Genomic DNA, 20,589 nt, shown 5'->3' on the forward strand with positions numbered 1-20,589 from the left:
TTAGTCAAATGTGTATAGTAATAATGACAAAGGAAAACAAAGAAGGTATGAGTGTTTGGACAGTGACTGGCGGCTAGCTCGAGTAGTCAAAAGCGACCAACATATATACAAGTATGAAACTTAACTAAATGAAACTTTAATATATTACTCCAAGATTACAAGCAAGATTATTCGATATATTATATATATGTTGGAGAATTGTCTCACGATATGGACTACATTCATCCAACTTACTCTAGTGGACCGGTCTTGTGCTAGCTATTTCTGTGTAAGACTCACAATTTCAAACAACAAAAGCTGTTTACTAAACACATTTTTTTTTTTTTTTGGCCACGTTTACTAAACACATTTGACTTATCTTTATTAAAGCTTTTTTCTTGCATGGGTGGGCTTCATACTGACAAAGTGGCCGGAAGCAACAAATAACAAGGTAAACAAAGAGAAAACTCTCTCTTGAGAAGAAACAAAATAGTACGTGTTTCATTATTCAAGTGATGCTTTGTTCATACTAAGATACCTCAATCATCCAAAATTGAACATTCTTGCTTAATATTTACAACATTCATCAACATGTAAACATAAATTAACTCATACACAATTAAGCCTGATGTAGATTGATCTTAAAATTTATTTGTTTGTTATATGAGTCGTAATATATAGATCTAGCTCAGGTTGTATTAGACGCCTCCGGAAGGCAGTGGAACATGCATGCAGTATTCTGCAAGAGCCATTAGTGGGAAAGTATTGCTATATGCTCCGTAGTGTAACATGCAATTCTTAAAGAAAGAACCTGTCATTTCCTGCAACAATGAAAATCAAAGTTAAAATGGCATTATTATTTGTTGTGTAGGGGAATGCAAGTCATTTTCTTAGAAAATGGAAACTTAATTGGTTATTTATTTATTAATAACTAATTATCATTTATCAAGAAGTGTAGAAAGTGGTACCTGTTGAGGGAATCCACCGTTCTCCATTTGAGAATTGATTAACAGTTTTGCAGCACGGTGTAGAGGAGTGGGGTCTCTCTCTGCCTATTATAATTTATTTTTTTTCAAAGGAATGAAAATGCATGATTAAAGAAATTAGTTAAGAAAGTATTTTAAGATTTTAAATCATGAACTGACCTGCTGAGCATGTATTAGACCCATTAAAGCCAATGCAGTTTGTACTAAGTTTGATCTTGTTCCTTCAAGTGGTATATATTTCTGTGTAACAAAGCACCACAATTAATTGTCCCTGCTGCTGAGAAAAGAACATCCGGGTTTTTGAAACGATTCATGTATATAGATAAAGATATTATAATTACCATGTTTGGACATGAAAGGTAGCTCTCTCCCCATCCACCATCATCTCCTTGGATTGCAAGTAGAAAATTACTGCCATTGCGCATAGCAGGACAATTGAAATAAGTTTTGCCAGCAGCTGCCAAACCTTTAAGTGCTAACCACGTACCATATATGAAGCAAACTCCCCAACTTCCATACCTGTAATGATTGCCCATTTTGATTAATTCATTAATCATTACTCCTTATAAATGTCAAAGAAATGTTCAGAACAAACTTTAAATTTCAAGAGAAGAAAATATACCATGAACCATCAGGCTTTTGTGTGTCTTCGAGAAATTGTACAGCACGAACAATATACTTTTCTATCTCTTCCTTCTTATGCTCAGGATGTAACTTTTTAAACAAAACCATAGCTGCTAATGCAGAGGAGGTGCACTCAACATACCTAGAGACCAGTTTATAGTTGGTTTAACTGTTTTTGGAGCCAACAATATTTAGAAAAAATTTATGAAGAACAAAGCAGGATCTTACTCATGCTCAATCATAATGTCGTCAAGAAATTCCACAGGATTAAGCAGCTAGAAGGACACAAAAGAGAACCTCTATTTATATATATATGGTACCCAAATTGTATTAATTGAATACTTATTTCACTATTATGTAGTAATCACATACCTCCAACCATAATGGAGCTCCTGCTGGCTCCCATACCGGTATACCACCATTTTTACTCTGCATAGTTGTAAATTATTGGAATTTCAAAAAAGTACCAAACAGAGTTTTGGTAGAGAGAATCATGGAGCTCATAGATGTTATGCCACATTAACAGTACAATTGTATTTAAAATATTCATTATTACAGTAATATTTATGTACATAGATTTAATATGTTTCTTATAATTCATGTAGAGCTTTGGTCTCCGGCATGGGGTTTATAAAATTGACTGTAGTTTAAATATCATCTGTAAATGGTGAGTTAAGAGTACAGGTATGTATCGAGAAGGGATTCCCTAATTAATTTGATAGGTAATAATCTGTAATATATATTGATACTTAGATGCAAGCAGATCATATTCAATTATTCATTAAAGAGAAACTAGATGCACCCCTTGTTTCTCCTTAAAGACCAAATATGCAAAATATCTTGAAATAAAATACAATTGTATTGCCAGAACACTCAGTAATAAGTATATGAAAAAAATAAAAAATAAAAAAATATTTCAAGTATCATTACCTGCATAGAGAGTAAGAGAAAGAGATTGACAGCATCATATAAACTCTTGGATTCTATTTTATCACCAACAATTTCTGATGGCATCATTGAGAATAGCAGGCAACACTGTGAAATACAAGATATCTGATATAGTAACCATCATAGCACATATATATATACATATATGTATGTATGTATGTATGTATGTATGTATGTCTGCCTCCCAGTAAAGTTGTTTGTGCTGAATTTCAGCCTCTGCACCCTCTCCAATCTTCAGCCTCCACATGATTGATTGATTGATTCTTAATTTCCTAGCAAGCTACTTAATTAGTGTGAATGTGTGATGGATATATTATTAGTCGATATATATATATATATATATATATAAAGTTGATGACAAATCATAACATCCCACCTGCTCAATATATATACAGTTGTGGATACTGAATTAAACAATGCGCGCTCTTTTGTTGAGACCCAACCAGATTCATTGGCAAATTCAATGTCGTTCAATACTAATTATGCTTGAAATCAATGTTTTGGCGTTGGGAGTTGAGAAGATCCATTAAAAAACAACAACAATAATAATTATTATTATGATTTTCTCTATCCAATAGTTGGTTTCAGGGATTCTTAAGGGCTGTTCATGCCTCAACTTTTATTTTGTTTCAAGTTAGTACCTCCGTTAAATTTTCTGTTAGTAAGCCGTTATCTTTGATGACGTGGCAAAGATATATTTGTCTTTTCACCCTAATTTTGTCCACTTGAACTCTGATTAATTAGCCACCTAAGCTGCCACATGTAAAAAAAATTATTTTAATATTTCAAAAAAATTTAAATCATTTAAACAATTTTTTTTTAGTCCCCTCAACCCACCCCAGCCCCTCCCCTCCCCTCCCCTCCCCTCCCTTCCCCTCCCCTCCATCTGCCACACCTTCCCCCTGCCCACCCTACCCCGACCCGACCCACCTCCCTCCTCTCACTTTCTCTTTCTCTATGCCTCCCCTCCCCTCCGTAACACCTCCTTCTTCCACCAATCCTCGCCCTTCCCTCTGCCACCCAGCCCCAACCCCAACCAGCTCCATCGCACCCCCCACCCCCAGCCCGCCCCTATCTTGCCCAACCTAGCCTCTTCGTCTTCCCCGACGCCCCTCACCCCAACACCCCCCCCCCGGCGCCCCCTCTCCCAGAAATACCCCCCGCCCACCCCACCCAACCCAGACCCAGACCCGACCCACCTCCCTCCTCTCACTTTCTCTTTCTCTTTGCCTCCCCTCCCTTCTGCAACACCTCATTCGTCTACCAATGCATGCCCCTCCCTTTGCCAGACCTTCCCCCTGCCCACCCCACCCAACCCAGACCCACCTCCCTCCTCTCACTTTCTCTTTCTCTCTGCCTCTCCTCTCTCCCTCTCCAAAAACCCATGTCTCTCCTTCATCCTCCCTCCCTCCCTTAACCTGCGCACCCTTCATCCCCCTCTTTCTCTCTCACTTTTAATTTCAAGATCCATATATATCTTCTAGTTTCCCAATTTATTGATGACAACAGCCCATGTAATTTGGAAGATCAAACAAAGGAGAAGGAATAGCGACGAAAGGTAAATCTGAAAATGCTCAAACGGTGGAGGGCTTTCGATACTGATTCGGCGTCGTTTTCATTGGCGGTGAAGAGCGAGTCGGAGAACTCTTTGAGGAAGACGATCAGGGGAAGCTTGAGAGGGAAGTCGCGCTTGGAGATTAAGGAGAGGGCTTGGTTGACGATGAGGATTGGGTGCGCAGAGAAGGCTGGTGGTGCTGGATGGGGGGAGAGAGGTGAAGAAGATGGTGGTTTGGGTGGTGGTTGCTCGGGTGGGTGAGGGACACAGCTGAGGGTTGCGTGGGGAAGGTGGCCGACGAGGGGAGGCGGAGGGAGGTGGAGGGTTTTGGGGTGGGGGAGAAGGGAGGAAAGCAGCCTGGGTTTTTTTTTTCTGTTTGTTTTTTTTAATTCAATTTTTTATATTTTAATTAATTTTTAAATATTTTATTCTTTTTTTATTATTATTCTGCCACATGAAAATTATTAAAAATCAAGTCAACACTTAGTGATTGGGTCCGCGTGCGCTACGTCAGCACCACGAAGGCGGATAACGAACTTCCTAACGGTAGTAGTAACGGAGGTTCTAAGTTGAAAAATGAAAGTTGAGGCATAAAATTACAACTTTTTGAACTTGAGGTACTAAATTGAAATCCGAGGTAAAATTGAGATATTAAATTGTAATTTACCCTAATAATAATTATGATTTTCTCTATCCAATAGTTGGTTTCAGGGATTCTTAAGGGCTGTTCATCCAAACTGTATTCATTGTACAAGCTTCTTACCAGCTCAAGCAGCCCATATTAACCCTTGTTATTCTTCATCTGTTTCCACGCTCAGAGACCATGAAGATTAAGGTGGTAGACAGCTTTGGTGCACATTTGAACCAATGATCAAAGGGCTAAAAGAATGGTGAGCTTTCTGAGAAAATTAGCATGAAAGTGACAAAAAGAACAAAGACAAACTAGTCAAAACCACAACCATCTGTAACACACTATCACAGAGGATTTCAACTGTGAATACAAATACCACTTGATCTAGCCCAATAATCCACAACTATACACCAAAAAGGAGTACTTTCCCCTTTCAAAGATACTAAGAGTCAGTAGCTTTAGATTTCCACACTCTATCCACTTTCCAACATCCAACATGATAATCACCCACCTGATGAATAAGTGGAAACACCTTGTCCTAGAGTGAGGAAATCCAAAGCTACCAACATGCATTTTGATACCACTAGTTTTCTTTTTTGTTTTTGGCAGTGCAATCATTCAGGATTCTGAAAGTAATTTTTATGCATTAGCAAATCAAGTAAATTAGAATGAAGTAGGGATGCTATACATGCAGAAAAAGAACTGTGAACAACGACACAACTGATTGATTAATCAACCATACAAAGGCATGAAGTAATATAGTGAAATCCAAAATTCAACTTCTTGATACATCTGATAGAACAAACACAGAACTCCAAAATACCAAGAGATTGTACAGAGATTCAGAATGGAAAAGCCCCCCTAACGCTACTACTGACAGGAAAAAAAAATCAAGAAAGGAGGAATGTGATTTGATTACAAGCATGCCAGTAGGCAGTGTTGGTGCAATAACAGCTCTTCATCACAACAGAAGATCATAGTTTGTTCGCTCTCTTTATTCTATCCGAGTAGTTTAATTTCCATAGTTCTACAACCAACTGCATGTAGACAACTATACATCATACCAGCGCGAAAAAGCCCTCAACCACCATTTATCATGACCAATAAGCCTTCAGTCATCGTATGTATGAGCCCGAAAAGATAATGGAGCAAATATCTAATGTGAATCATCACTCCTCGAGGTTCACTGCAAGAAGGTATTGCCACAAATGACCTGAAACCATGAAAGCAATATGGTAAGCTTCTTTTTCACTTGTTGATTAAATCAAATAATTCAAATTTATGATCAACTTTACATTACAAAAAGAGAATCTTGATTACGGAGAAAAACATATTCAGGTAGTTCAGCCATAAAGACCTGCATATGTATATGCATGCATGAATTTGAGTGTATGACCAAAGGAAATAAAAGAATATTAAAATTTCAAAGGAAATTGTACCTCTGCACAGCTTATCGGACATCCTTTTCCTCCCAGTTCTCACAGAAGTTCAAACAAACATGCTTTACAAGATTGCTATGCTGGCACCCAACAAGAAGAAGCATAGACAATTCGACCCTTCCATCCTTGAAGCATCCAATCACTGTCTTGATCAACTACAAAATCTTTGTGGTAGCATGCATTCACCTTACCCTTAAACATCTTCACTAGGTCTTGGTCTAGCGGCAGCATCCGTAAACCAGCCCTTGTACACCGAACCTGCCACTGCTTGTATGTCTCAGGCCTCTCAACCCTCTCTAATCCCTCACATGCTATTACATTCATAGCCTCCCGGCCACAGAACTCTCTCTCAAACACCAACCTCTCTTCACTGTCACGGGATATATTAATATCAAATGCATCATACAAGGCAGAGAAGTGGAAGAGAGCCTCCCGAAATCGAGTGACAAAGAAAGGGGCGTTGTAGGAACCATTTATAATAGAATGGACAAAAATATCTGGTTTCAACTTCCTGATTAGTTTCAGAACAGAATCCCTTGGACAGTTCACTTCAACTGTCTCATCAAGTAGATTCGTGAACCGAAACATACAATTCACAGCAAGCACCTCATCCCTTTCAACCTTGAGGTCCTCTACTCGGATAGATTCCCAATTCTGCGATGCTATGGCATTGTACTCAAAAGGAACATTAAAACGCTCACAATATTTAGCCAAGCGACGCCCAGTCTCTTCAATCCAATCTGCCGGACGAAATCCAGGTTGGGGAACTTCTATCCCTGTAATGCGTAGCTTGGGAGGTCCACCATCTCTCTGTGAGAGACGCTGGATAAGGATTGGCCACTGGAAACCATACATGATACCAAAATCTATTATATGAAGGGTTGTTGCTTTCTCAGCCATCTTCAAGATCATCTTGTTATTGAAGAAAATCGACATTCTCTTGAAAGGGCAAGCTGAAAGATGAACTTGATAACATTTCAAAATCTCAACAGCTGATGTCCTTTTGGAAGCAAGGGAAGCATAAAACATTTGGGTTCCAGTGCCAGTACCAGCCATTCGTGCCTCAAGGCCGTTGGCAAAGAAGTGAGCCAACCTCTGAGATCCATCACCAAGTGGAGAAGAATGCTGCCTAATCTGCTTTAGTAGTTCACTACTGGTCCTAAAATCATTGGTAGACACAGCTTGAGCACATAAGATCAGGAGATTCCTTAAATCCACAGTGTCCTTCTTCTTGTCCTGTTTCTTAGCACGAGCCTTCCCACCATTACCATTAGAACCTTGTGGCTGTCCATTTGGCTGCAAGGTCTTGCTTGCTTCATTTTGCACAGCTACATTGTCAGCACATGGAGACTGATTACTTCCCTCAGTACAAAGCAACACCCTGTCAAACATCTCAGATAATTCAGTCTCTTGCACATAAATTGCGGACTGCTTGCTACTCCTCTCTTCATTGGAATCCATGTCTTCCCGCTCATGATTCTTCCTTCCCGTTGTCCCACTAGGTGAGGCCCGCTCATGATTCTTCCTTCCCCTTGATCCAATAGGTGAGTTCTTCCTCTCACTCTTCTCCTTCTTGATGATAACTGTTGGAGCATGCCCTTTCACTTCTGTAGACACTGTGCTGCTTTCCAAATCAAATAATAACTGATTATCTTTAGGAAGGAACTTACTGGCTTCCTCTAACCCTCTCTTGAACTGCAATACAGATTCACTATCTGTAAATATATTCTGAGCCAGAAACTCATTTACAGAAGATTCCGACAGCCCATCGATACTAGTCAGGCCATTTGTCAGAGGAACAGACAAATGTGAATTGGGTTGCGAATTAAACTGGAAAGTGTAGTCATTTGGAAGAGAAGTTTGTGATAAAGAGGATTTTTGCTCTCCAAGATCGCCAAGCCATTGAGGATCAACGGAGTTGCTAGTACTCGGACTAGAACTACTATGACTACCACTACAGTCACTACTGCTTACAGAAAAATTACCATCAGGACTCTCAACATTTTGATCCGTATAAAGGGGTTGCTGATTGGGTGAAAAAGGATACTTTTGACCAAGAACATCATAGAATGATTTCTCAGTCACTTTTAGACCCAATGGATCATAGAACATGCAGGGCTTTTGCTCTATGTTCTCTTCCATAAGAATCTGGTTTATGTATTTGAAAACAGTTTCAGAGAAGTCACTATCATCAGAGGAAGAGTCTCCCCCAGGGCTCACAGTCACAGGCAGAGAAAATGAGCCTCCATTTGGACTCACACTATTAGATGGTACAAATGACGAAGGAACAAAATTACAAGGTTCCGGATCAGGTAGATGTGAAAGATGATTATCTAAAAAGTCAAGATCCGGAGAGAGCTGGTTAAAAGGGAATTCATTTGTGAAATTTGGGAATTGAGTTGAATTGGGAAAGGTGGGCTGGACATCATTGTTGAAACCATTCATGTAATCAGGTAGTCCAGTGAAAGTTGGATCCATGATCACAAAAAAAAAAAAAAACAATTTCTGGGTAAAACTCTAAATCCCCTCTTGAACTTGAAGATTACCAAAAAAAGAAAGTGACTGAAAATCAAAACAAAAATCTAATTGACAACATGAGAAGAAACCCATCATGGTAGAAAAATAACAAAAACTTAAAAACATACCAGACAAGAACAAATCAAAATAAGTTCATGAAGTTGAACCTCAGAAATTCATCAGCTTTTTTGCGCAGGAAGCAAAGGGTTTAAGTGCCAGAATTAAGCAAAGAAGGACCCTTTAGTCTTTACTGAAGAGGAAGAGCATTGAGATATGAGAACGAACCTTGCACGGTGAGCTTCTACTATATATAAGCTGAAAGCCCCCATGCGGGTTGAGAGTCACGAACTTTCTTGGAAACGCAGTTTTTCTAAGATGAGGTGGTCTGACTGACTCACTTGGGAGATGTGTGACGATGAGTCACAGAGTGCTCAACTCAACTCGTCATGTTACCGGGTAGACCAGTCTGTCTGTCGTTGGCCAAAAAAAAAACGTTAGTCTGTCTGTCTAGGGATTTTGGGTGGTTTCAGATTTGTATGTGATTTGGCCGTGCACATGTTTTGACTCGACAACCATGGATTTGGTCCCACTCTTTGTCTTTTAATTTTCATGTGACATGAAAATGAAAAATTGAAAATGATATATGAGTCTGACCACAAAAAATTGAAAATAATATGCTTCATAGTTGATCGTTGATTTATGATTTTTGAATTTAAAATATATTATTAGAATTAAATAAGAACAAATAAGCACAACATATAATTCAAATTCATAATTTATACTATAATTTGCTACTTATTTTTTTTTAACTGAAGGTAGGTATAGATTTAAAATCTGTCATTAGGTAAGGGGATAAATACTCTCTAAAAAACTTATCTATATAATTAAACAAACACAAAATTTATACTTATACAAAACTACATTAATTTGTTTTGTATTTGGTCTATGAGAGAGTAATTGCAAATATGTTCAAAGAAGATAAAGTTCATCAACCGTTATCAAATTTTTGTATGATAAAGAGATATAATCATTATATTTAAGACGTTGTATATTCATATTGAATTTTTAATCTACTCATTTTTTGCTTACAATTATTCTATGATAATATGAACTTATTATTACTTTTTTACTCACGTATATTTAAGATAATTTTTGATATGGTTGAGTGATCCTTTCTTTCTCACCTGAAGAAAAATAAGGCTATCCAAAACACATGCCAGGTGAGAGTAGAGGTTGACTTAGAGAATCATTAAAATATCAAATTTGGAGAGTGATTCCTTTGGTTGGGACTTTGACATTGTCAAACCATCTGAAGCTACCGGCGATCCAAAAGCCACCGGTTGCTCAAGATATCTTGAGAACCAAGCCTCTATCTCTATGAGTGTCCACGTGGTGTTGGGGTATTCCGTATTCGTGAAGAGCAAGTATCTATGAATATTATTATTGTTAATTTCAGGTATTTTCATTAGCTTGGTGACTTGGTCTCCTTATTACTTAACTAATCAATTGCTTAAATATGATACTGTAAATAACATTAAAAATTACTGGGTGTGAGCTAATCAAGTGGAAAACAGAGCTGGATAATAATACAAAACAGTGTGGTCTGCATCATACAATAATTAACTTTTTATTTCCTTCATTGTCTCATCGAAAAGAAGCAAATTTTGCTTCATTATCCGTTTGCTCGTGTGAAACTGTGAAAGGTCAACCTATGTGTTTCTTAGGCCTCAAGAAGTTGATCAGACTTTTGGCCCCATGAATTTATTTTCAAATCAAAAGGTAAAATAATGATGATCCAAAAGATAGTATAATCCATTAAATGAATAAATAATGGGGTCGACCGAAACGGATATGTGCATGTCTAGATGTACCATCACATGCACAAGTGAACAACTTCATATTGGTCAAAGGTCAGTTTGTATTAGGTTTTTTGTCTTTCTAATTAATTTGTACATACATTATTGACTAATTGTATTATCTCTTTGATTAAACAACATAAGTACAAGACATGAAAGTGTAATTGTGGAAATGAAATACAATTGTTTCACACATCAAATAAGATTGTTTATTATTGAACATATTAATTAGAATATCTCTTTAAATTATACTAATATATTTTGAAATAAAACCTCATAAATATACAAAGTTAACGAGTCGACATAAAAGTAAAATCCGAAATGAAAATATGAGATTGTACGTGGAATATGAATAATTGCTTGAATGATAATTAGTACATGCCTAATTATAATACATGCTTGAATGGTCACTTTTATTTCAAACCAATTTTATTGCCATTTTGGATGCATTTAGACCAGTTTAGTAGCATGTTGGATTTAGCCTGATGGAGAGACACAAAACTTGCTTGGTTGTGGTATGTATTAATGTACAAAGTGCCTGCTTTAGGTAAAGAAAAAGAAGAAGTATGATTTCATTTGTTTTTTTTTATATTTTGAATCATATGGGTCCTCCAAAGCCAATTACTTGCAAAACAGGGGACCGCAACCTTCTACTTTGTTCTCTATCTCGACTGTGGCTGTCACTCTCTGATATTGAACTTGAAGCACGAGCAAATGGTGGGGCCTTCACCAACCTTTATCGTCATTTTAAGTACCCTTTTGCCACCGTTATCCCATTCACCTTTTACATAAATATTGTGTTAAATGCACGTAGGCCTTAGCCCTTAGGTTCATGGCAAATACATTGAATTGAACCCCTACGTGGTTGGATCTAGATTCTCTCTTAAACATTCTAATTTTTTAATTTTATTAACTTTTCAAGAGTTAAGCATTGTTTTTGTTGGTGATTAAAAATATCCCCAACAATAGTTGATGATCACATTAATTGATCATACGGCTTTTATGCTTTAATTAACAATAGATTAGAATAATTAATACAATGGTATATTATTCTCATATCATCAATTATTGTGATAAAAAATATATATAGAAAAATTCTATAATAAACAGTTGATATTAGTATTATTGATCTCATACACACTCAAAAAGTGTTACATTTATTAAGCCATTAGAATTTGTATACCCATACTAACTAATACACTAGACCGACCCTAAAATAGTCTATTTATCATTCTCGGTAGTGGACGAGACTATCGGTCCACATTGAGAGAGTCTTGGGTGGGGCTGGAATGCCATCACTTAATGAGACTCCCATTTATATTTTGACACATGTCAAATTTTTATCCAGCTGGACCCCTGCCTTCCTCTCTCTCGTTCTCTTCAACACCACCACCCAACACACCCCAACACAACCCAGCACAACGCTACCACCCGCCACCAGCCGCCAACCGTCCAACCTCTGCCATTATCATCAGCGACCGGCCGACCTCTTTTCCTCTTCTCTCTCCTACGCACTCCTCTTTTTGCTCTTCCCTCTTCTTCCCTCCCTCTCTCCCTTCCTCTTTCTCTTCTCTTTCTCCCTCTTCTCCTTCTGCACACCCAGCCCCATCTCGGCCTGCCCCCACCCAGATCGAAGAGAGTGAGTGAGCAGAGAGAGAAAGAGAGAGGAGAGAGAGAGAGAGGAGGTTGTTGTCGGGGAGCCGGAGGAGTTCACGGCAGCTAGATAAAAAAAATTACAGAAAAAAAAAGGCAAGGAAGCGGAAAAGGGCAGAGAGAAGGCAGAGAAGTCTTGGTCCAGCTGGATAAAAAAGATGACAGATGTCAAAATGTAAATGGCAGTCTCATTAGGTGAGTGGCATTCCAGCCCCACCCAAGACTTTCTTGTCCACATTAAGAACTAATAGAAAATCTGTTGGAGGATAAAGTCAACGACAAACTCCAAAATGCCTTAAGAAAGAGAGCAAAATGTTACAAGAGACTAAGTTAGCTACCGTTGATACAGCTTGGAATTTGCATGCATACATGGTGCATTCAAGAACATGATGATATATTTTATAGCGTCTTTTTTTTTCGGTTGCGTCACAGGCTTCATATATATATTGAGGATCTATGGAAGGATAGTCTCCTGATTGTAGACACGACTTGTCGTTTTTCAGCTCTTTGCTTATCTCGATTCTCTGTTCAGCACTGTTGTTGTCTCGATTGTAGACACGACTTGTCGTGTTGTTGCTATAGCCTATTTTTAGCGGCACTGCTCTGTTCAGCCACAGCCACGTTGACGTTGTTGTTGTTGTTGTTGTGTTGCATGTTTTTTGTGCTGTCAGTAACTTCTGTCTTGAAACGGTTTGATGAGGTGACCATTTGAGATTATCTATTCATTTTAGGCTTTTTTTTTTTTTTTTTGGAGTTGGGGAGCGGGGCCGTGGGGGAATTAAACTTAAAGTGCATCGTAAATAATTCTAAGGTGATTCCAACTGGGGCGACGTACAAATGCCTATTCATTTTAGGCATTAGCTTCTTTCTCTGCAAACAGCATACATCGTATTTCCATCTAAAACCATGAAGATTTTTCGCTCCACTGTTTCTATCTCAGTCAAATTTCTTGCAAACTTTTTTGGTGTTTTAATACAAAGTTATACAGTGCTACCTCATTAGATCAACTTTTTATTTTTTATTTTTCATTCACTACATATATAAAAGCTACATAGAAGAAGGCACCTGATCTACTACTACAAATGGCATAAATACAGGGTGCAAGTCCAGGTGAAACAGACTAGAACTTGCCAAACCAACCCCCATACTGTCGCCTACACAGTGTAATGGTGCAATATATAATACTATCAATATACCCAAATAGAACTACAGCAGTTACTTTCCGTTCTTCCAAGCGCCCAAACATGTTGGCATTGATAGAGAGTGTACACAACTGCCCAAGCGTGACTGCTACTGCTTCCATGACTGATATATAGTTTTGGTGGATTAAGGTTACCTTTGAGGTTGGGAAAAGTACCTGTAGCGGCCTATGTGCAAGTCAGTTCTAACATGCATGCATTTCAAGTCTAAGACGGTACCCAACAGGAGGAAGCATAGTTTATCCTGCCCTTCCATCCCTGCAGCATCCAGTGACCATCTTGATCAATCACAAAATCAGGGTGGTACCCTAGTTTCACCTTAGCCTTTAGTTTGTTCATGAGTTCTCGGTCCAATGGCAGCTGTTTGAGCCCAGCCCTCATGTTCCGCACCTGCCACTGCTTATATGTCTCCGGCCTCCCAACTCTCTCAGAGCCCTCACAAGCTATTGTATTCACAGCCTCCCGTCCAACAAACTCTTCCTCAAACATCAATCTCATAGGATCTTCACGAGCTATATTGGTATCAAGCATATCAAACATTAGAGAGAAGTGGAATAGAGCCTCCCGGAAGCGTGTGACGAAGAAGGGGGAATGGTAGGATCCATTAATAACATTATGAACAAAAATATTAGGATTCATCTTCCTAATTAAATTTAGAACAGCATCCCTTGGACTGTTTACCACAACTGTCTCATCAAGAAGATTCTTCAATCGGAACATACAATTCACAGCAACCACCTCATCTCTTTTAAGTTTGAGGTCCTCAATTTGAATAGTTTCCCATTTTTTTGCTATGGGATTGAACTCAAAAGGAACACCAAATCGTGCACAATACTTTTCCAAGCGATGCCCTGTACTTTGGACTCTTTCTGCTGGCCGAAAACCACTTTGGGGAAGCTCTATGCCGGTAATGCGTAGTTTTGGGGGACCACCATCTCTTCTTGAGAGGCACTGGATGACAGCAGGCCATTGGAAACCATAAAGGATACCAAAATCTATAATATGAAGTGTTTCTGCTTTCTCAGCTGATTTCAAAATCATATGGTTAGCAAAGATTATTGCAAACTTCGTGAACGGGCAGGCTGCAATAAAAGCTTGGTAACACTTCAGCATGTCAGCAGCTGACCTTCTTTTAGAATATAGAGCAGTATATAACTGAGTTCCAGTGCCAGCTAACCGTGCTTCAAGACCATTTGCAAAGCAATGAGCCAACCTCTGAGTGCCATCACCCAATGGGGAAGAGTGCTGCCTAATCTGCTTTAATAGCTCATTAGCAGTCCAACGATCATTAGATGAAACAGCTTGTGCACATAAAATCAGAAGAGTTCTCAAATCAATCACTTCCTTGGTATTGCCTTGGTTCTTGGCACGAGTCTTCCCATTACCAATTCCAGCAGATTGCCCATTCTGCTGCAGGGTCTTGTTTGCTTCATCCTGACAGACTTCTTCACCTGGACACACAGCAAGCTCATGTTTTCCCTCGCCACAGAGCAACACCCTATCAAAATCCTCTGCTAACTCTGTCTCTGTATCCTCCATGATAGCCGAATGCTTGTTACTCCTCTGATCTTCCATATCTGTATCCTCCCTCACATGATTTTTCTTTCCTCTCAAACCAGTAGGCAAATGCTTGCTCTCATCCTTCTCTGTCTTAAATACCACATCTTCAGCCTTTCTATTCGCCACTAGATACGGCACGTTGCTGTCCACATCAACAGTTAATTGACCTCTAGGAAGAAACTTATTAGCCTCCTCTACCCCTCTGTTAAATTGCAACACTAATTCACTCTGGCTAAACAAATTAGGACCCCTAAGCTCACTCGCATAAGAACCCAGCATCCCATTCCCATTCCCATTCGATGACAACTGAGACCTAGACTTTGAAGTGGACTGGAAAACAAAGTTTTCAGGAATCGGGTTTTGCAAAATAGAGGGCTTATTTTCTATGAGATCAACATTGATCCACCGAGAATCAAACGAATGGCTAGTACTAGAACTAGAACTGGTATTGCCACTAAAATCACTGCAAGTTGCAGAAGAATGATCATCTGGGCTCTCAACATGAGGAGGAGGGTGTTGGTTTGGGGAAGAAGGGTACTTATCACCAAGAACCTCATAAAGAGATTTCTCAGCGGCTTGAAGAGCCAAAGGGTCATGGAACATACAGGGCTTTGTCTCCATGTCCTCCTCCATAAGCACCTGGTTTATGTACTTGAGCACACTGTCAGAAAAGTCACTGTCATCTCCCTCCGGGCTCAAACTCGATGACAGAGCAGAGCTACTGGGGTTTGGGTCCGAAAAGCTAAGATCTGCAAAAGGTTCACTTCTTGGGTACTCATTGAAATTGGACAACAGGGTCTGGTCATTGAAATTGGACAAAAGGTTCTGGTCATTGAAATTGGACAAAAGGGTCTGGTCATCGAAACTGAGATTGGAAGTGGGTAATCCAGAAAAACGAGGATCCATAGTAATGAAATTCAAAAATTGAAGAAACCCAATTCGATTTGGGTGAAATTGAGAAAATAAAGAGCAAAAAGGTGCGAATTGAGTTGAAGAATCAGCTTACCTGATAGAGAAGAGAGAAACCCTAAATCCCATGTATGCAGGTGGAGGTCTGGAGTAGAAGAAATGGCTGGGGATGGGGTTGTGGCGTTTGGGGATGGTTGGCGCAGAGTCGACGACCAAAGTAGGCAGTGGAAGTCAGAAGCGGGAGTCGATAAGATATAGGATTAGATTATAATCCCCATATTTGTCATTTTATGTGATTCCAAAGATTTTAATCCCCATATTTTTCAATTCAGGGATTAGATTTAGGATTCTCCATACCGTAATCCCTGAATTCACCCCATTAGTTAAATAAAATTTATTTTTTTATAAATTTTTAAAAAATTTATATAATAAAACAGAAGGCTATTGTAGAATTAGAATGCAAGCTCCATTCTGTAGACCATATAGATCTAGGTCTTATTGACCTCCAAGGCTCCAATGAATTCAAAAAGTACAAAATTAACGCCAATGATTATAAATTTTGGGGTTTAATACAATATATAGTCAAATGTGTAAGCTAAAATGTCAAACAAAAAAAAGTAGCAACCAGGCGGAAACTAAGAAATAAGTGTGTGTGAAGTGGCCAAAAAAATAATAATAATAATAAGTGTGTGTGTGTGAACGGTGATATTTTCCAAGTCGGAAACTACCAAGAAATACCCTATACGGCTATACCTCGTGTGTTGAAGATATATATGATACTTGACGAGCAAGTGTATCTAATTAGTTTAATTAGATTAATGGATATGGAATATTTTCACTTACAAAAAATTTTTTTTTTATTAATAAGATAATAAATTAACATAAATACATAATATAGTATAGATGAAATACATTAAAATTCATCATATTACATTACAATAATATTAAATTATAAAAAAAAACACTATTAAATTTTAAAAACAACAAAAATTAAAATAAAAATATAATTTTTGTTATTAAATAGATATGCGAATTTTTATTAAACGGATATACGAGACGAAGATAGTTTTATCATATTTGCTTAATCGAGGTGGATTCCCACGAAAATTTTCGGGGACAGAGATTTTGCCATCCCTAAGGTCCGCATTCGTCTGTTTAGTATTTATTTGACTCGGGGTTCATTATATTTCTGGTACATATAAGTTTTCTTGTTTGGTTGAATAGTATACACATTATTCTATTAAACACGCCCATATATTAAGCTTTCTCTGCTAGTGTCTGTTTGTTTTATACTTTTATATATATTCAAGGTTCAAACCTCAAAGCTTTTTGCAACTTGAGGATACAAAATCACAAATTGAATATGTTCAGATGGTCAACCACTGGGAATCTTGAAGATAATTTCGTCCCCATGTGCGCACATATATAGCAGATAAATAAGCAAAAAAAAAAAAGTTATAAATATATAAACCAAAAAGGGGCCAAACAAGAACAAAGTTGTCATATATATGCAGGGCTTCGACTGTTTGTGGTTTGTGGATAGATCATAGAACATTAGAACCTGCATGGTGTCCGTTTGAGGCACATGCATAATCAATTAATATTACCATCTCATAATAATATTGATAGGTTAGGTGGCAAGTTTGAAAATTGGGTCACAATATATTTTTAATTAAGCAACAATGCTTTGTTCCCTTTTTCCCTTTTTCACATTGGACCTGCTACGTTGTTAGCTAATTTGTGAGACCCTTTTGCTTCTTTTTTTTTGTTTTTCTCAAATTTAAAGTGCGGAATTGAGACATATGTGCATGCTAGTTTAAGAATATTTGTAAGGATGGAAGTTTCTGGTACAATACAAAAACATGATTCCACACTAACACAAAGTGGATTTAGTTTGACTATTACGTTGAATACGTAAACTCAAAACCTACATATATCACTTGTTATTTGTCAACATAAATAATATATAGGTCGAATTAGTGGTACTTTTTTTTAATAATTAATTATTTATGAAATTTGAACTTAAAATTTAAATTATATATCATCTATTATACGAAATAGTCGTTAACTTTATAATTTTGAGCTAGATTTTATTAAAAGCACCTAACACACGGATGACTAGAAGGATGGTGTTAATTTTTTTCTTTTTACTAATCATCAAGTGTCGTTTATGAGACAGTATCAAACTTTATTAAAATAATTTTGACATTACAAATCTGTTTAACTAGTAAATGTTGTATGAAAGAAATTAATATCATTTTGCTTTATTTCTTGTAACGAGATATGTGTGTTAATTAACTTGAATAGAACATAATCGATAAACACATTACGATGATGTTAAGTTTTTTTAGTACAATTAATTAAATAAGTTAAACATTTAGGGCCCGTTTGGTATCCAACTCAAAATTTTTTTTCAAAAATTAAGATTTTTTTTTAAAAATGTGAGTTTTCAAAATTAATTTTTAAAATTTGAAAAAGTGTTTGGTATGAAATTTGAAAACAATTTTTAAATTTAAAAAATGATGACATCTAAGAAAAAAGGAATTGTAAAAAAAAAAAAAACGATGTTTTATCATTTTTAAAAAAAGGCATGTTTTTGAATTTTTTTTTTAAAAATTGTTTTTAAAAATGGTCTACCAAACACGTTTTCTTGATTAAAACTTATTTTTTTGTTTTTTAAAACAAAAAATAATTTTTAAACAGAATACCAAACAGGCCTTTAAATGACACCACACCAACAGGAATCAATTCTCACCCATATTTTAGAGATCGAAATGTGAACAAATTGAATTGGCTGGTCCCTGATTCAACCTGTACCTCTCTGACTTTATATATGGTATAATTTTTTGACTTGACTGGCTTATGAGAACCCAGCAAAGTTTTGGAAAATGCATAGACCCAATCCTACCCTTCTAGCCTTCTAGGACCCTTTTTTGTCGTCTCTTTTCAATTGCCCTTTTAATATTCAAAACCAGGCTATGATATTTTTCGACCATATCCATACAAATACCCCCACTTTTAATAATGTAATATAATCCATTGAATGTAATCAAGTTGAGCCATTGGTATCACCATCAAGTCATCAACCAAGCTTTGTCTTTTTCTCAGAGATTCCGGAACCTCATCATTGTTTTGTCCCATTTCTCTCACAATTCGATCCTTTTTTGGATTTTTCTTTGCCTTCTCTCTCTCTCTCTCTCTCTCTCTCTCTCTCTCTCTCTCTCTCTCTCTCTCTCTCTCTCTCTCTCTTGCGTTCATACCAGCAAAGAGTCAAAGACTTGCACTTTCTCGTTGCAACAATCAAAGGCATACTTAATGCGGGCTCATAAAGAAATCAAAGCAGATGCAACAAATATTTTGTCGAGTAACTAGGAAAATTAATTTGCACATCCCACTTTCTCATTTAGCATAAAATATGGGATTTGTATTTACTGTAGTTACAATTAGTAATTGAAACTTTATATCTTAGTAATAGAATGAACAGTTTTCAAGTGTCAAAAAGTAGTTGTATGTTATATATACAGCGATTGCATGTTAGAATTTTCTTGAAACCTTAACTAAAATACCTGTAATCTCTCACAACCATGTATTTTTTTTTCTATTTCACTTGAAATTAAGCACGAGACATAAAAGCATAAAAAAGAAAGGTGTAGTCCTATTAGAAAAGTGATCTCAATTGATCGAGTCCAATCATGTAATGAGGTCAGACACCTAACGCTTTTTTTATTTGAGGATAATTCGTTTCTCTTTCTTTTCTTTAGTCAAACCCTACGATCACAATGTTTGTAGCAAATTAATATTATGCCAAGTGGCCAAAAAAAAAACATTATGCCAAAAAAACACGTTTGTTTTGACTAGTTCTTTTCTGGAACAACTAATAATGAAAAAAAAAACCCTTTCTTTTTCTACGACAAATAAAAGAACTGTAAACTTATATTGGTCGAAATCAATGAGTTGACGCATCCCCTTGGGCTTTGATTTGTCTACAAGGTCAAAGAGATCTTAACCCTTAATTGAAGTCCTACTTCTAGTTGGGTTGGGCCTAGAAACTTGAGTGATGCTTTGACTTGGTCCGGGCTGAGCATTGCAGGGATAATCGACTTGGGCTCTTAAGTTTAGGCTAAAGTCAACCAAGCCTGTCATATAAGGCAGGCCAGGGTACAAAGCCATCCTAAGGCCCATATCTAATAAGTCTCTGAACTCCAAAATACATTAAAAAAAAAAAAAAAAATCAGTACCCAATTTCTAAACTTTTTTCCGATATTTATGTTGTTTTTTTAATTCTGTAGAACTTCAAAAAATGTGATCGGTATGCCTCACTCGACCATGGAGGCCTGGCAGCTAAGCCCAAAAATGAAATAGTTCTCAGAATTCAGATATTATTAGCCCTATATAGTAAGGATGGTCCTATCTTTTATGGTTCAAGATGAGAATTTTGGAAAGAGAACCAACCCAATTTATTAGTAGCCAGGAATGCCCTTCATTTATATACCCATGTTTTCCCTTCCCATTTAAATTAAGAGACTTTACTTTACACGAAAGAGATGGGCATGGTATAGACGTAACAGTGACATTTAGGCGGGACCAAATGACACAGTGACACATGAATAATCAACTTCAATAATAATAATAATAATAATAACTCAATTGTTGGATACTTGGATATGGCATATATAAATATTAAGCAGGCATATTCTTATGTTCTTCTCTCCCTATGATGCACAATCTGTTAG

General features: G+C 37.2%; 2 protein-coding genes and 1 pseudogene across 3 annotated transcripts; all 3 read right to left on the bottom strand.

Annotated features, from left to right (window-relative positions):
- Positions 1–475: 475 nt before the first annotated feature.
- On the bottom strand, positions 476–2,532 carry LOC147296531 (beta-amyrin synthase 1-like). The gene is made up of 8 exons (XM_086229787.1): positions 2,520–2,532; positions 1,962–2,018; positions 1,818–1,864; positions 1,588–1,731; positions 1,307–1,484; positions 1,125–1,205; positions 948–1,031; positions 476–800 (listed from the first exon to the last, which is right to left on the bottom strand). Exons 1-8 carry the CDS (start codon positions 2,523–2,525, stop codon positions 678–680), a joined length of 720 nt encoding a protein of 239 aa, XP_086085913.1. The 5' UTR covers positions 2,526–2,532; the 3' UTR covers positions 476–677.
- Positions 2,533–5,497: 2,965 nt separating this feature from the next.
- Positions 5,498–8,943, bottom strand: LOC147296532 (scarecrow-like protein 33 pseudogene; annotated as a pseudogene). Its single transcript, XR_015122869.1, has 2 exons — positions 6,163–8,943; positions 5,498–5,936 (listed from the first exon to the last, which is right to left on the bottom strand). The product of XR_015122869.1 is annotated as a scarecrow-like protein 33 pseudogene (transcript).
- A 4,135-nt stretch (positions 8,944–13,078) lies between these two features.
- On the bottom strand, positions 13,079–16,182 carry SCL14 (SCARECROW-like 14). The gene has a single exon (XM_086240791.1). It carries the CDS (start codon positions 15,851–15,853, stop codon positions 13,595–13,597), a length of 2,259 nt encoding a protein of 752 aa, XP_086096917.1. The 5' UTR covers positions 15,854–16,182; the 3' UTR covers positions 13,079–13,594.
- Positions 16,183–20,589: the final 4,407 nt, after the last annotated feature.

Source organism: Dryas octopetala, chromosome 1 (genome assembly GCF_963921425.1).
Source record: "Dryas octopetala chromosome 1, drDryOcto1.1, whole genome shotgun sequence".
Taxonomy (NCBI): Eukaryota; Viridiplantae; Streptophyta; class Magnoliopsida; order Rosales; family Rosaceae; genus Dryas; species Dryas octopetala.

What these genes read in the sequence shown, in the direction of transcription:
- SCL14 (XM_086240791.1), bottom strand. Translation starts at nt 15,853, where the DNA reads ATGGATCCTCGTTTTTCTGGATTACCCACTTCCAATCTCAGTTTCGAT.
- LOC147296531 (XM_086229787.1), bottom strand. An exon ending in GACATTATGATTGAGCATGA is followed by an intron (nt 1,732 to 1,817) that starts GTAAGATCCTGC and finishes ACTGGTCTCTAG; the next exon opens with GTATGTTGAGTGCACCTCCT. An exon ending in ACGGTGGATTCCCTCAACAG is followed by an intron (nt 801 to 947) that starts GTACCACTTTCT and finishes TCATTGTTGCAG; the next exon opens with GAAATGACAGGTTCTTTCTT.